Below are 16,791 nucleotides of genomic sequence, written 5' to 3'. Positions count from 1 at the left end.
ATTGTTTTAGGGTGAGATAGCACAGCACTTATGTTTAAAAAACTGAGTACATGTTTGATGATTTGTACAGTGTACAACTCCTAGTAACCTACATAATGCTTCCTCTGATACAAAATAATGTTTGTGGTAAATGTTTGCATCCTGTCAGTAAAAGCCTGTATTGCCCATGGGGTGGATGTGGCCTCTGCTCCGTGGTGCTAAGCTAACACTGCTCCTTCCACTGGTCCCTGACAGGCTACTCCTTGTATATGCCTGTCACAGGATTGGGAAGCAATGCCACATACTCGGCCAGTGTTTGTTTATAGTACCTCATTAAAACATCCAATCTATTAAAAAAAAAAAAAAAAACTCCACTCCTCCATGCCTGAATCCCCTGTTGTTCAACACCCTGCGTGTGTTTCGACATAGAAAATGACAGGAAACTTGGGAGCAGGAGCGAGAGAAAAAAAAGAACAAAAAAAAAAAACAATTAAGATGGACTGGAGCCGAGCTGAACACAACCCTGGCAGAATTCATTTCCCAGCTAATGTATTTTTTTGCGGGAATGCTTTATGCACGGTTCCTGGGTCTCACGTGTGTGTGTGTGTGTGTGTGTGAGGGGAGTTTAATAAAAACCATCCCCTGCCAAACATGTACTTTATTAGACTCTGTGCTGATGAGGAGGAGACGGACCCATCATGCATTGCAAGAGGCAGCGGCGGTCTAGGCACACCCTGGCCCCGAGCCCAAGCCCCAGACGCGCTAACACACACATTAGCCCCTGACGCGCTAACACACACATTAGCCCCGGAGTGATCGCGCTAACACACACATTAGCCTCGGAGTGATCCTCCAGCAGCCAGGAGGGGGTAATGAACAAAGACTGAGACCCAGCTGCCGAGTTCTCAGGTTTACTTAAATAGTGCCAAAAAAGCCAATCCAGAAGACTGACCTAAAAGAAAGAATTCAGGTCAGAACACGGGTCAGAACAAGTCCAAACTCTCAGGCAAACTTCGCAGGAGAACCCAATCCAGAAAAACAAAAGAGGCACGGTCAACACGCTTTAGATCACACGCAGGAGTCACAGGAGAGGTTTGGTAGAGTCGACACAACCAAGACTGAGACACTAATGAGGCAGGTGCATGGAGTCCTTAGAAGCCCACGGCTAATTGTCAAACAGTCTGCAGGTGTAAGTATTCAGGTGAGCCAGGGCAGGACTGGATTGGGCGAGGCTGGCGAGGCTGACGAGGCTGACGAGGCTGGCGAGGCTGACAAGGCTGACTGGGTGTTCCGGAGGGACTGGGTATTCTGGAGGGACTGTGGAGCTGAGGAGACAACTGAGCAGCAAGAACATCACCAAGCCGCCCCACTTTGAGCAGGAGGCCCGGGTGGGAGATACTCCTTCCTAATGATAATAATAGCCAGCACTGAGCTATACAGAGACTTGCCAAGCTGATATTTAAACCAAGGCGACAAGTATAATTATATAGCTGATCTTTAAGCCAAGATGAGGCAAGTTTATTAGTATAGAACGTCTCATTCACAAGGGTTTTCAGTGGAATAAGATCATAAGTGGGACCACTAGCCAGGTGATGTCCCCTGAGACAGCAGGGATACGAGAGGAGCAGAGGAGCTGGGCCTTGCCGTGTGCTTATGGGCCTTTATTGCCATCAGTACGTGCGCTCCCATGATCTTGGCGCTGTTAGCACTATAGGACCAGAGCTATAGGACCAGAGCAGAGCTATAGGACCAGAGCAGAGCTATAGGACCAGAGCTATAGGACCAGAGTTATAGGACCAGAGTTATAGGACCAGAGCTATAGGACCAGAGCAGAGTTATAGGACCAGAGCTATAGGACCAGAGTTATAGGACCAGAGCTATAGGACCAGAGTTATAGGACCAGAGCTATAGGACCAGAGTTATAGGACCAGAGCTATAGGACCAGAGCTATAGGACCAGAGCAGAGCTATAGGACCAGAGCAGAGCTATAGGACCAGAGTTATAGGACCAGAGCAGAGCTATAGGACCAGAGCTATAGGACCAGAGTTATAGGACCAGAGCTATAGGACCAGAGATATAGGACCAGAGCAGAGCTATAGGACCAGAGTTATAGGACCAGAGTTATAGGACCAGAGCTATAGGACCAGAGTTATAGGACCAGAGCTATAGGACCAGAGTTATAGGACCAGAGCTATAGGACCAGAGCAGAGCTATAGGACCAGAGCTATAGGACCAGAGCAGAGCTATAGGACCAGAGCTATAGGACCAGAGCAGAGCTATAGGACCAGAGCTATAGGACCAGAGCTATAGGACCAGAGTTATAGGACCAGAGCTATAGGACCAGAGCTATAGGACCATAGGATATAGGATTATGCCTGCACACTGATCACAGTACTTCTGCTTGATGATTTGATTTACACCACTGGCTGCTGATGTTACATGATTGCAAAGGCTGATTGATTTAAAAACAAAGAACGAGGCTGGAGAAGTGAACTGCCTCATACTGTGTCACACTAAGTTTCACACTTCAGACTGATTATTCATAAACTGAGGTCATTGTGGATACACCCACACAAATACACGCACACAAACTTTAGTCATCAACAGTCATCAACATTTGATCTAAACACAAACAAAATCAAAACAACATAGGTGCTAGCAGAGCTTAAAGACGTGGAGCTGAAGACAAGAGGAATCATTATTCCAACAGACCTCTTCCATTTAAAGGGATTATTGAGTACCTCACCCCCCAAGAGAAATATAAAGCCTTTCCTCCAGTATGTTGTGTAACGACCATCAAACGATCAATACTAGAGTGGTAGAGAGAAAAAGAATTTGAAAGTTTTATAAAGAGTTAGATACTACCAACTGCTTACAGGACATGCCGTTTAAAAGTTACTATTTCACACAGACTACAATTTGGACAATACAAAGCTATTGATTTATGAAGCAGTTATAATGTATGTTGTAAGAGGGACAATAAAAGAGATACATTCAGAAAGCAACCACACAGCATAAACACAAGGGGGGTGGGAGCGGAGGAAGAGGAAGAGAGAAAATATCAGAGCGAAATGGTACACTCAGCCATGTGTCTTTGACTCTGTGGAGAACTAGGAGAGGCACTCGTGATTATCCAGCTCTTCCCTGCATTTCTCCGTAACAAGTGGTTGTAAATCAATGTGGACAGTGGGGCTGCCGCCCAGGGGTTGCCTATTCTCCGATACTCGTCTCACTATTCTCCTTACAGCAGTCACTGAATACAGTCAAATATGTCATTGACTAATTACTGGCCATTTTGACCAGCAATTGGCACTAGAGTAGATGGGTAATGTATCAATTCTTCACTGCTGGTCGGACATCGCTGACTCTAGAGCAGACCTGAGTCTGACTGGGCATGGGTACCTGAGTCTGACTGGGCATGGGTACCTGAGTCTGACTGGGCATGGGTACCTGAGGGGTGTTCAAATTTGTCACACAGAGACAAACGCGTTTTCTTTGAACTTCTAATTTTGAACGTTTTTTTTTTTGTGTGTGTTTGAAAACATTTGTGTACGATGACCTCACCTCTGGTTTCCTGAGTATGCTGCTACCCCTGTCAGAATCAATCAATCACTCAGTCTTAAGTTTCACCTAACCTCACTTGATTATGACCAGTGCGCTGCGAACAACAAACTCAACTCAATATTTCTCTGTTTTAAGCTCATATAAATGCACAATTTTCACGTCGTCAGGACACGGAGCTCCCACTGCAGGAAGCACAGAGGACACCAGCTGCTCTCCTCTCCTCTTTTCTCTTCTCCCCTCCTGTGTTTTCCTCTCCTCTCCTCTCCTCTCCTCTCCTCTCTTCTCCACTCCTCTCCTCTCCTCTCCTCTCCTTTCCTTTCCTTTCCTCTGCTCTCCCCTCCTCTCCTCTCTTCTCCTCTCCTCTCCCTCTCCCCCTCCCCTCCTCTCCTCTTCTCTCCTCTGCTCTGCTCTCCCCTCCTCTCCTCTCCTCCTCTCCTCTCCCTCCTCTCCTCTCCTCCTCTCCTCTCCCTCCTCTTCTCTCCCTCCTCTCCTCTCCCTCCTCTTCTCTCCCTCCTCTCCTCTCCTCTCCTCTCCTCTCCGTGCACAAAGTGTTTGTTATAGTGAGTGTTTCTCACAGCTTGATAATAAATGCTCTAAATCTCCCTGAGAATTCTCCCTGGCCAAAGCTGTGAAAATCCGCCTCCTTTACTGTCACACCTCTCCGTCTCCTATTTTCCATTTTCACTCCTGCGTCGAGTGCTGCCGCAACCCAGCCCCCACACCTCCGCCGCCCTCCTCCTCCTCTCCCTTACCCCCCACCTCCCTCCTCCTCCTCTTCTCTCGGCAGCGTGGTTAACAACGAGAAATAGAATCAAACCATTTTTTACGCTGGTCCCTCGGCACGCCGCCACTGCCGGTGGCTGACGGATTGTGAACGCCTCCATGCAGCCGCTGTGAACAGACACGGGGCTAGGAGTGCCGTCCAGATGGGGTTTAGACGCGGGGGGGGGGGGGTGTTAAAAGTCACTCAGCATTCAGTATCAGCCCTCGTGCATGTTTGCCGGCAGCCCATGGTGACGATTAAGTCCGAAACTAGTGTCAGGTGAAAACAGGAAAGGGGGGCGGGGGGTGTCCCTGTGAATACTACAAGGCTGTAGAATCACTGGGGGTCAAAATTGAATTTCCTGGGCCGACATACCTACAACATCAACACAAACCATATATTGAAAATGCAAATACCCTGGGGGCTATGGTCAAGGTAAGATAACATTTGATATGATGAGAGATGACATGAAGTCAAGTGTAAAAATGTATTATATTAAAAAAAAACTAGTTTGAATGTGTTGAATTTGTGTTTGCTTTTCTGTTCTGTTTGAACACATTTGTGTTGTGTTCAAAACAAACGAACTTGTGAGTGAACCTAAGAATGTTTGTCAGGAAAAAAAGGTGATGATGACTGCAGACAGAATGGTGATGATGACTAAAAGGTGATGAAAACATTTGATGCATATTTGAGCTCAGGCAGAGCAAAGGACACAAAAACACTCTCAACTCAAGACCCATCCGCATGCTCTACAGGTCAGTGTGAACGATCTCAAGCACCTTATCCTTAATTAACAAAAAACTAATCAGCTTAACAACACATTAAGTCTAGTCCTTAATACGATCCTTGTCTCCTTACTAATCAGATGTTTTTTTTTTAAAATCAGATTAGTCTCCATTGTATTCCTTTCTGTTGTTGCCATTATTAAAGCGATGCAAGGAGAATCCTCTTATTACGTACACACATCCACTGAAGGTCACACTTGTCTGGAACGATAGACTTCTGACTGTCCATATACATTCTAGCCTGTTTTATTTCTTACTTTTATCTACTATTACTCGGATTGCCTACGTTTAGCTACAATTACTTGGATTGCCTACTTTTATCTACTACTACGTGGATTGCCTACTTTGAGTGGAAGATGCCTGCTAATTGTCCCAATCACCAACCACAGGCCACTGCTCCTGCATGCCAACAGTTCTCAAATCAAAGGTCTCAAATTCACTGAGAAAGGAACTTTTCCCAACACACTGATTCCTATTCCGGTGTGGTTTACTACATCACTGGATCGCTGTGACAAAAAAAGAGTGAGAAAGAAAGTTCTTTCCTAGACACTAATAAATAACCCTGTTCATGCATGTTCTCTGGAAGCGCACACACACACTCCCAAGAGACCGTGGACATCCACAGAAACTCCAGCAGCATATCCAAACCAAATGGAGCACACGGCAGTTCAGACAGCCCGAGGGACTTTGGGAGCAGACTGTCTGGGGATGAGACTAAACTTGAGCAGCCACAGAGAGACGAGACCAGATGAGTGAACCCCCCCCGCCCCCCACTGAGCACAGCCTGGCCAGGTGCTGGAGCCGAGTCGGTGCCCCCCTCACCTTTTTTGTCCCCGAAGAAGAGGGTCTGCTGTGCGGGGTTTGACCACTGGAGGGAGGTGTTGTCATTGGAATCCACACGGCAGGTCATATTGGCTACGCCTCCCTCTGTCACCGTGACGTTCTGAACGATGGGGAACTGCCCTTGGCTCCCTGCACGGAGAGAAAGAGAGAGAGAGAGAGAGAGAGAGAGAGAGAGAGAAAGAGAGGGAGAAGGGAGAGAGAAAGAACAGAAGGTCACGTCAGGGATGTGGATAAATAATAGAGCAGAACTCAGCACTGACTCTGAGGCAACGGGAGCATGGAACGGCGACTTAACGGACCGCCAGGATGAATAAGGAACACACATCCGTCCCCTACACACTGCCAGGTTATGGGAGATCCACAGTGATCATTTGGGAGTGCGCTCTCAAGGATCTCTAACTCCAGGCCAGTGTAATACATAAATAACTTAGAATCTACAGTCCAACTTAGCTTGTCTGTGCAACCGGTTGGCATATAACATGCAAAACAACTTACAGTCCAGTTGAGCTGTCTATTTATGCAGTTGACATCTAACACACAAACACCTTAGAAAATTAACAAACAGGCTAACTGTTATTTAACTGTTGAAGTCAGACAGGTTATAGCAATCACGCCTATGTGGTCAGGCTATCAGCCCAAATGTACGACAAGAACACTGTTAAAAGGAATTACACTAAGATTATCCAGAAAACGACTTGTTGGTGTGTTAACCTCCATTTTGACCACATTGACGATCAACAGAAGTGACAGTCACTCATCTGATATCTGATATTTGCCTTCCAAATGAATGAGTCATTCCATTAGGCACAGTCTAGCAGAACTGCAGGCTACTGCTATATTTAAACATGGGCTCTCGGTCTTAACTGCCTGTTTGGATGAAGGCACACACAACCACAGTAAGTTTTTCCTCTCCTGACTGATCGTTTTTTTTTGTTGCATAATCACAGGCTTGTGAAACCGATCAGCTCAGATTCTGTGGGACCAAGATAAACAGCATGATGCCATTACATATGCAAACAGTCACCTCAAATCACAATGCATTCCTTTTTAAACAAAGAAGAGTTACTGAGAAAAAAAACCCAACTGTGTGTGATTTGTATGTGAACAAGTGAGTGTGTGTGTGTCTGTGTGCATGTGTGTGTGCATTTGTGTGTGTGTGTGTGTGTGTGTGTGTGTGCGCGCATGGGGGGATTGTGTGCATGTACAAGAGGAATTATGGTTTGTATTATGTTTATTTGTGTGTGTGTGTGTGTGTGTGTGTGTGTGTGTGTGTGTGTGTGTGTGGGTGTGTATATGCGTCTTCACAAGAGGGAATGTGGTTTGGGTGTGTGTTACTGGACTGGTTGTCAACCACTGAACTGGCCTTACCTACAAATTTCAGGGACAGAAATAGCACACACTTCTCCACATAAACCCTTGTCCGCTAACTAAACGGAGCAGGCTTTCTCCACAACCTCAGAAGATTTGTGAATAATGGTTCGGCTAAGTGAGAAATTATTCACCAACTGTCACCTCTCATGACACTGCAGGGTTAGCCAGTGTGCTAATAAATCTCCCTGTTCTGGGGGGAAATGCACAGCAGATCATGAAACTGTGTGCATAAAAACACCCTCAGGACCCCAAATGAATAATACATGTTTATTTACTGTTTGGCAATGATACATCTCACACCAGAGGTCAACAGCTCAGCTAACAGAACAACGGCACCGGGAGAGAAGACAAATGTTCGAAAGAACAGTGGGAGAGAACGCAAAAACGCGAGGAAGAGGGAACAAGGGAGAATGAGAGAGAGAGAGAGAGAGAGAGAGAGGAAGAGAGAAACAGAAAGAGACAGAGACAGAGAGAGAGAGAGACAGAGAGAAAGAAGGCTAACTAGATAGAGATAAAGAGGGAGAGGAAGAGAGAGAAGGAAAGAGAGAGAGAGAGAGATAGACAGCAAGGGAAACAGAGAGAAGGATGAGTGAGAAAGAGAGAGGGAGAAAGGGAGAGCCAGGAAGAGAGAGGGAGACAGAGAGAAAGACAGGAAGAGAGAGGGAGAGAGAGAGAAAGACAGGAAGAGAGAGGGAGAGAGAGTAAGAGAGAGGGAGAGAGAGTAAGAGAGTAAGAGAGAGGGAAAGACAGGAAGAGAGAGGGAGAGAGAGTAAGAGAGAGGGAGAGAGGGAGAGAAAGGGAGAGAGAGGAACAGAAATAGAGATGAAGAGGAGACGGCATGAGAAAGAAGATGTGTGAGACAGAGGGAAAGAAACACACAGACACACCCATGATACGGTGCAGGAGAGAGATAGTGAAATAGTGAGAGATGGTGAATGATACAGAGCAGTAGAGAGAGTGAAATAGTGAGAGATGGTGAATGATACGGTGCAGGAGAGAGAGAGAGTGAAATAGTGAGAGAAGGTGAATGATACAGAGCAGGAGAGAGAGTGAAATAGTGAGAGATGGGGAATGAAAGTAAGCTGCAGTCCAAATGCAATTTTGCCACTGCTCGTGACCACTATTGATTGCAGCGCTACCATGAGAGCAGTTTACAAGCACAGCACACATCTCAATACACCAGTGGCCTGACGAGTCCAAGCACAGCAGCACATCTCAATACACCAGTGGCCTGGCGAGTCCTCTGACCAACAGCAGAACAGCACAGCACAGTCTGCCCTGTGCCATGGCTCTAGTAAACACACCCTCACTCACTCACTCACTCACTCACTCACTCACTCACTCACTCACTCACTCACTCACTCACTCACTCACACACTCACACACACACACACACACACACACACACACACACACACACACTATCCAGCTTCAACACAGCCTGCCACAGCAAAGAGCCCCAGGCCCAATCAGGAACACATCGGACCGGCTTCCCCTACAGCACCAAGGCCTGTCCTTTCTAGTTACAGGGTCATCTGTACATTTCAGTTATGTTGCTGCTTCATGAAGAGTTATCCTTAGTTTTCATATCTAATGTCTGGGTTATGAACATCTGTGTGCTAAGGGTTTTAGGAAGTGATCTTTCATGTCAGGCCTGACAGTAACATTAATGCCTCTTTAATGAAGCATTCTCAAACATCTGTCTTTGAGAGATGAGAGAGAAAAAATAGTGCTTCTCATGCAGCTTTAATGAACACATCCACGTCATATTTTTACAAAAATATTTACAATAAACAATTGTTATTAAATAAATAATTTTACTATTATTAGTTTTGACATGTTCTACCACAAAGAGAGTAAAGGGCACTGTATGGATGTATACATATTTTTTAAATATAATTTTAGCACAATTGTCATATAAATGAACAAGAATGAACAAGAATGAACAAGAATGAACATTTTTGTGTCTTGTCTGAAATTTGGGAGAGGACCTGGAGGACTGTCTTCATTAGGTACATACTGACAATCAGGGGCATGTGTTACCGGCAGACATCCCTCCAGTTGGTGAGATGGGTTCACCACTCGACGATGTCCCGCCCAGGTGGAGAGAGGTGCAAGAGGTTGTGCGTTGTACAAGGGCTGCATGAGGGACCTTATTCTGTCTATGAAGGACTGCCTGATGTTTTGAAGTATCTACAGAATATATATCTTACAGAATACATTGTTAAGACAATCTTGCCTGGTCAAATTAAATTGTAGTGCTTGCAGTTTGGGCTCTTGGCACTCATATGGTGGCCTTTGGACATTAAAACGGAAACGAGGCACGTGCAAAGTGTTCTGGCTAATGGGACAAAGATTGCTAGCTGATGCCAGAAGACAACTTCAAGTTCCACAGACCATTGTTGTGACTGTTGCTATGAGACCAGACGTGTGGTATTCTGATTGTGAATGCACTGTTTATTGAGTTAACACTTCCCTTTGAAGATGCGATTGAGGAAGCCTTTGACAGGAAGAGGCTAAAACATGAGGACCTAGTTGCAGAAGCAAGGGAGCAAGGTTGGCCAGCACATGCATGGAACAAGTGGAGATAGGTGTTGGAGGGGGTTGGATTTTGGTTTTCGAGGATGGTCGCTCAAAGGAGCTTTAAAGGAGTTGTCTAAGGCTGCTGAAAAAGTGAGCCGGTCATCTTAATGAATCTGTATTACGAGTGTTGTTGCAAGATGTCGGCATGACATACCTGACATGCAAACATTCATATTACAGCAACATTAAATCTCATTCTCTGAAATGTACGTTTCATCACAGATATGGTTTAAAATAGCAGATATTTTGATATTGTTATTTTTCAGAGAAATACATTTGCACATTTATCAGAATATGTTCCTTATCACAAGGTGTTTTCAGTTAACAATTTGTTTGTAACAAAGAAATTATTTGAAAAAGTGGGTTCTAAAATACCTTCTATATATCAGTTATTAGAGTGCCTTCATTCGAAATGCGATAAAAAATATATAAAACACTATTTGTTCATTCAATGTTCTCATTTGTGTAAATGTAAAAAATTCAGCAAAAATGATTTTTAAATTTTTAATGGTTTCCTTTCTACATTCACGATACCCGTAATGAGAGTTATTCTGGATTGTGCTGCTATGAAATTGGACCTAAATTAAATTAATTCGTTTTATCCAAAAAGCAAAGTCACTGGAGTTAAAAAAGAAAATCAGTCAAATTAGGTTGTTTGTACAGTTCGTGAGCAGTGTGTGGTCTAGCTGCCTTGGTCTGGTTATTATCCCAGGCCTCTACTGCCCCTAACCCCTCTCCTCTCCCCAGCCCTCTACTGCCCCTAACCCCTCTCCTCTCCCCTATCTCTGCCACCCCCTAACCCCTCTCCTCTCCCCTATCTCTGCCACCCCCTAACCCCTCTCCTCTCCCCTATCTCTGAGGGATGTCCTGGTGTCAGGAGTAACAGGTCGAGTCATTTACAGAATGTATTAAGGGCTCCTGCTATTAACGGCGTGTGTTAAAAATGGGCCAAAGACTAAAGAAGTACTGACAAGGAGAAAAAGAAGACAAAAATGGATATGCCTGGATCTGCATAGGCCAGGGTTAGAACGATGCATTATTCATGAGAGATCCGTATGACAAATATCCTTACAGATCTTTCCCCTGCTCTTCATCACTTCTCTTCCTCCTCTCTGGGCTGATTCTGGGTGTCACATTACACAAGCGTGGCTACAGACCAGACGATGAAGGGCTGACGTGATTTAATATTCAGAAATAATGGTGGATACACTTGGAATTGGTAAAGATCTGTGTGTGTTGGGCCAGTTTTGAAGACATGCGTAGACGACTTATGTTTGGATCAATTTGATCCAAACCTAACCAGACCAGAGCAAATGGACTACACACACACACACACACACACACACACACACACACACACACACACACTCACACATACACACATTTGCCCTGTTAATGCACTGAGTGTGATACTAATGAATGTGTGTGTGTGATCACAGGGAGAAAAGGAGGGTCTTCTCCAGCTGACTGCACCCCATAATTAGAAGCAGCTTCTCACTGAGGGGCCACTGGGCTGCAACAGGTAGAAGACACACACACACACACACACACACACACACGCGCACGCACACGCGCACGCACACACGCACGCACGCACGCACGCACGCACGCACGCACGCGCGCGCGCACGCACGCGCACACACACACCCGCGCGCGCACACAGGCGCACACACACACATACACACACGCGTGCACACACACAAGCGCACACACACACACACGCACACACACACTGCTGTCTTTGATCACATGGGGCTCCTTCTCACTAAGAGAGAGATACATAAGAGTGTAATTAGACAATGGAGGACTGTCTGTCACAGACCCTGACCTTCTGTTCTTCTTTGTCAAGTGGTATTATGGTATCATTTCTCCAACGTGTCATATTTAATTGTGTGTGTGTGTGTGTGTGTGTGGGGGGGGGGGGGGGACGTCTGGCAGTAAAGAGGAAAGAGATCATTGGTCTCATTTCACATGAAGCCACTGACTAGTGTGTCAATGTGTAACTACTTAATTATTTTGAATGATTTCTGCTTGTGTTTCCAGGCAACAACCACCACTGAACTACTGACCAGAGACCACTCCGCTCAGCCTTGACATCACTGCCACACCGGATCAGTGTTGACTTAGTGTTGATGTGGCATTCATTCACATGCACATGCACATGTATGTGAGCATCTACATCATGACCTTATCTATCAGTGTAGTTATGTGTGTATCTACCACATCATGACCTCATCTATCAGTGTAGTTATGTGTGTATGTACAACATCATGACCTGATCAATCAGTGTAGTTATATGTGTATCTACCACATTACCTGATATATCAGTGTAGTTATTGTATGTGTGTATCTACCACATCATGACCTGATATATCAGTGTACTTACAGTATGTGTGTATGTACAACATCATGACCTGATCTATCAGTGTAGTTATGTGTGTATCTACAACATCATGACCGGATCTATCAGTGTGGTTATGTGTGCAACTACCACATCATGACCTGATCTATCAGTGTAGTTATGTGTGTTTGTACCACATGATCACATCAATCAGTGTAGTATGTGTGTATCTACAACATCATGACCTGATCTATCAGTGTAGTAAAACAGTATATGTACTGTATTCCAAATCAGTCACATCATCAATCAGTGCATGCCGTGTTGCAGTGAAACAGGACTGAAACACTGAAAGATCTACTCTGTGCAGCATGGAACACGTGCACAGCAGGTTACACAGGGAGTAAATAATCCTCTATTTTCTATTTCCTCTTTATTTAAAAATGTCCTACTTCTCTTTCCCTCCGTCCTTCTCCACCCAGTGATGCAGGTCCTTGGAGGACTTTGCACGTTGCAATGATTTTATTAGGAGTGGCATGTGTGCTTAATTGAGCAGTGAGGTGAGTCTTCAAACACACACACACACACACACACACTCCGGTAGCCAATGGCAGCTGATTGAGAGAGGTTTCCTAAGGGAAGGGTCCCGTGTGTGTGTGTGTGTGTGTGTGTGTGTGTGTGTGTGTGTGAGAGAGAGAGACATGGGAGTCTGTCCCCAGTGTAGGGAGCTGTGCTGTACTGCTGTAAGATGAGCTCCCCTCTGCTATCTGTCCTTAGCGGCTTCCTCCGGGATTCATCACTCCCTCTCTCTCTCTCTCTCTCTCTGACACACTCTCTCTCTCTTTCTCACACCCACTCTCTCTCTCTCTCTGACACTCTCTCTCTCTCTTTCTCACACCCACTCTCTCTCTCTCTCTCTCTCTCCCAGCTCTGTCTGGGCCCTTGTGGCATCCGTTCTCTCCTATTATGCTTTAGGGAACTTATATTTAACGAGTGAATTAAACAGCTGACACAGACGGACGCGGGGAAATGAGGCAAAACTCCTCCGAGTTGTTGAAATCTCTTCCGTGCAGCGCGTTTAATCAAACCAGACCAGGCTGAACAGCTTTTCACACTCATTCTACATGTTACATGTGGGCCTGACGGATGGCTTGACATGTGAGCTTATGACAGAATACACTGTCAGGACTTAAGTGGTTAGCACAGTGCATGTCAAAGCACAGCATTAGAGGATAGTCTTTATATAAATTACATTAACACAGAGGGCTTTGTACTAGCATTTAAAAAAGTAAAAAAAGAGTACTACAATATTTACACCCACAGTTTCATATTTGTCGACGACTGCATATCAAAGCCCTATGGCTTTATTCTCTTTCTTTCTTTCTGTCTTCTTTCATCTTTACAGATTCACTTTTTAACGCATACATGGTCACGATGTGTGACAGTCCTCAGTTAAGCCTCAGCAGTTAAATCAAACAGCGGCCAGGCTGGCCTCGTTCCCCAGTACCTGACGTTGCCATAGGTAACACTGTGCATATGCCTTCTCTGACACAATTGTGATACAAGGGGAACCTATGTTCTTGCTGCTGTGCACACACAGCTGAATTCTGTAATTCTATATCAGAACTTTGTGGTGTGGTCAGGCATGTTGGCTTGGCAACTGTTAAATTAAACATGGGTTTGTGGACAGCAAAACAGCAGGCTCAGGCTAGATCCAAGCAGAAGCAGTCGTTTAGTTGAGTAAACTGATAAAGTAACTATGTTCTCTCTCTCAAACACCCACCCCCACACACACACACACACTCACAAATAACGTCTCCAGATGACAACATGTTTATCTCCGAAGAGGGAAAATAACCTTCCAGTTACTCTCACACAAAAATAGCATAACTTAACAAAAGCGACTGCTTCAGCCTTGTTCATTATTTCTGTACACAGACACACTTCATCAAGCGTGATCTCTTACATAACCCGTGGACTGCAGACAGTTGGCTCATAGTGTCCGCTCACTCAAGCAGTCCTCGCCAGCCTCATTAAAGAGATGCCTAAGCCTGGGTGCTAAAGTAACAGCATAGACAGGAGTCTAGTACAGTATGGTTCAGCGCCTACACAAGTACAAACTTTAAATATATATTATATAAGTATAGTTAAACCAGCATGACAGAAACATCTACCCTTGTATGACTAAGTGAAAGTCAACTGATACATCTGTTACATTATAGCTGCGGCTGGCTTTTAGATTACAATATCACGCTTCAAAATATCCCCAACATGCTATAAACTTTCCTTTTATGCCATAAAACATTACATAGCTACATCTGTGGTGATACACAAGCCCTGCACTCGCTATGACCTTTTTTAAAAATACATATTTTTTGCATGTTGTGGCTGTCTTCAATAAAAAAAAAGAAAAGCATGGTCTGTGTACAAAATACCAGAGGAGGACCTTCAAGTGGACGGGCGCCCATAACCTTTCTGAGCAGAGCAAAACAAGCTGACCTATAGTGGAGGCTTAGAAGAGAGGTAAAAGCTTGAGGAGGGCGGGGAGAGCGCCTGACCTTCAGAGAGGGCTCTGGAGATGATGGCCGGGATGTGACCGGCATCTTTAGATCAGGAGCGCGCTCCGACGCGGGCCGATCACACCGCTCCGACGCGGCCAATCACAGCGCTCCTGCAAGATGTGACCGGCATCTTTAGATCAGGAGCGCGCTCCGACACGGGCCGATCACAGCGCTCCTGCGAGATGTAACCGGCATCTTTAGATCAGGAGCGCGCTCCAACGCAGGCCGATCACAGCGCTCCTGCGAAGCCTGCCGCCTGAGCCCGCTAGTTATCCTGCTATAACAGCGGACATTCAGGATACGCCATAAAAACATGAACGCCATAAAGAATTAGTCCTTCCTGACACCGCCCCCCCCAGGGGTGCTGTTTAGAGTGCGTTTGGATGGATCAGCACGGAGGACACTCTCCGCTGGATATCTGAGCCGTACATGAATTTCAACTTACAATCAGTTACAAGACATCTAGTGAAGTATAATGACAAAGGCAATTTAAGAGGACTATTTGATCAATTTTTAAATATATATATATCACGATTACTCACTGTTTGGGATAAAAATGTCTCTGTCACTTCAGAGGTATTTAAGATTAAGGACTTTGGAATAAAAACCTGATCTGTGGTTCCAGATGGAGGTGTTTCAACAGCACAGTCAGATATGTGAGAGTCCCTGAGTCCCTGCCTTTAACCACATTCCATGTTATACTGTAAATACATTTTTGCATTATTAAAACACTCACAGTCGTGTCACTGTCAGGGAGTGTCTAATGGCAGTCAGTATTTTTGTTCTTTAAAGTACATTAAAAGCACATTATACCTATTTCCAAGCTACTAGAAAAAGTGGGGGTTAGGGATATGGTAAGGATACATGTGAGGGATAAATATCCTTGGTCAAAAATAGCAGTGTTCCAGTGTTTTGTCTTCCAGGGTTTTGCCATGCATATGCGCATAGTGGAGCCTTGTGCCACGGGCACAGACTTGATCCAAGGAGGTCAAGAAATGCTTTCAGTGCCAGGCAGATGTCTAGAGCGAGCTCTGGGCCAGGCCAGCGGGCATCTGACAGGTGGCACATAGGCTGATGTGCCCCATCTGTCTCACCATCTCAAGACCACTTTTCTATTCCCCAAAGAAAATGTCTGCCATTTGATACATATTCAGTTCAGTTTCTACTTCAACAACTGTGCAATGCAACACTGTGTGCACGAAAACCTACAGATAAGCTGTAGACAGCTGTAAATAACGTGAAGTGTAACATCCATTTCAACTTATGAGTTACCAAATGGTTCGTTTCGTGAGCTGTAATGGCATGTGAATAAAAAGCCAAAAAAATGAGCTGTGGAGATAACATCAGGTAAACCACTTCATTTAATGTGTAACATGAATTTCAACTTAGAGTTATAAAACGTTTAGTTGAGCGAGATACTGTATGATGCCATATGAAATGAGCTGTGGGTTTAAATGTGACATTAACTTATGAGTTAGAGTTTGTGTATCCCATGAGCTACAAGACGTTTAGTTTCGTAAGCTATAACGGCATGTGAAACAAGCTATGGATGGATGTAGACAACATGAGCAGAGTCACTTATATTATGTGCAACGTGAATTTAAACGTACGAATTACAAGACGTTTAGCTATAAGCTTATAACGCCATGGAGCTATGGATGGCTGTAGACAACATGAGCCGAGTCACTTAATTTATTAGACGTTTAGTTTTCGTAAGCTATAACGGCATGTGAAATGAGCTATGGATGGATGTAGATGGATGGCTACAGAGGCTGTAGACATGAGGTGAGGCTCTCTATTCCAGCTCCACGTGGTTGGTGGCTGCCTCACTCCCTTCTCCAGTGGGGGCTTTGTCTGCTTTGGCCTTGATGGATCCTCTCTGCCACCGGCTGAGGAACCCAGCCTGTTGCAAGGGTTATTGGTTGGGTCCTTAATTAGGGCTGGAGGGCTCTCACTCTCTCTCTCATAGATACAAATAAACGTGCAGACACACACATACACACA

General features: G+C 45.1%; 1 protein-coding gene across 2 annotated transcripts in view; it reads right to left on the bottom strand.

The window, feature by feature from the left end:
• Positions 1-16,791, bottom strand: part of LOC105900369 (cell adhesion molecule 2-like) — a 110,360-nt gene that overhangs the window by 35,575 nt on the left and 57,994 nt on the right. For both annotated transcript variants that reach the window (XM_031572202.2, XM_031572201.2), the window contains exon 2: positions 5,914-6,063. In XM_031572202.2, coding sequence (XP_031428062.1) covers positions 5,914-6,001 — 88 coding nt within the window. In that variant the 5' untranslated portion in view covers positions 6,002-6,063. The remainder of the gene's footprint in view (positions 1-5,913; positions 6,064-16,791) is intronic.

Source organism: Clupea harengus, chromosome 8 (assembly GCF_900700415.2).
Source record: "Clupea harengus chromosome 8, Ch_v2.0.2, whole genome shotgun sequence".
NCBI classification, from domain to species: Eukaryota; Metazoa; Chordata; class Actinopteri; order Clupeiformes; family Clupeidae; genus Clupea; species Clupea harengus.
This window is presented reverse-complemented; position numbering and strand designations above follow the sequence as displayed.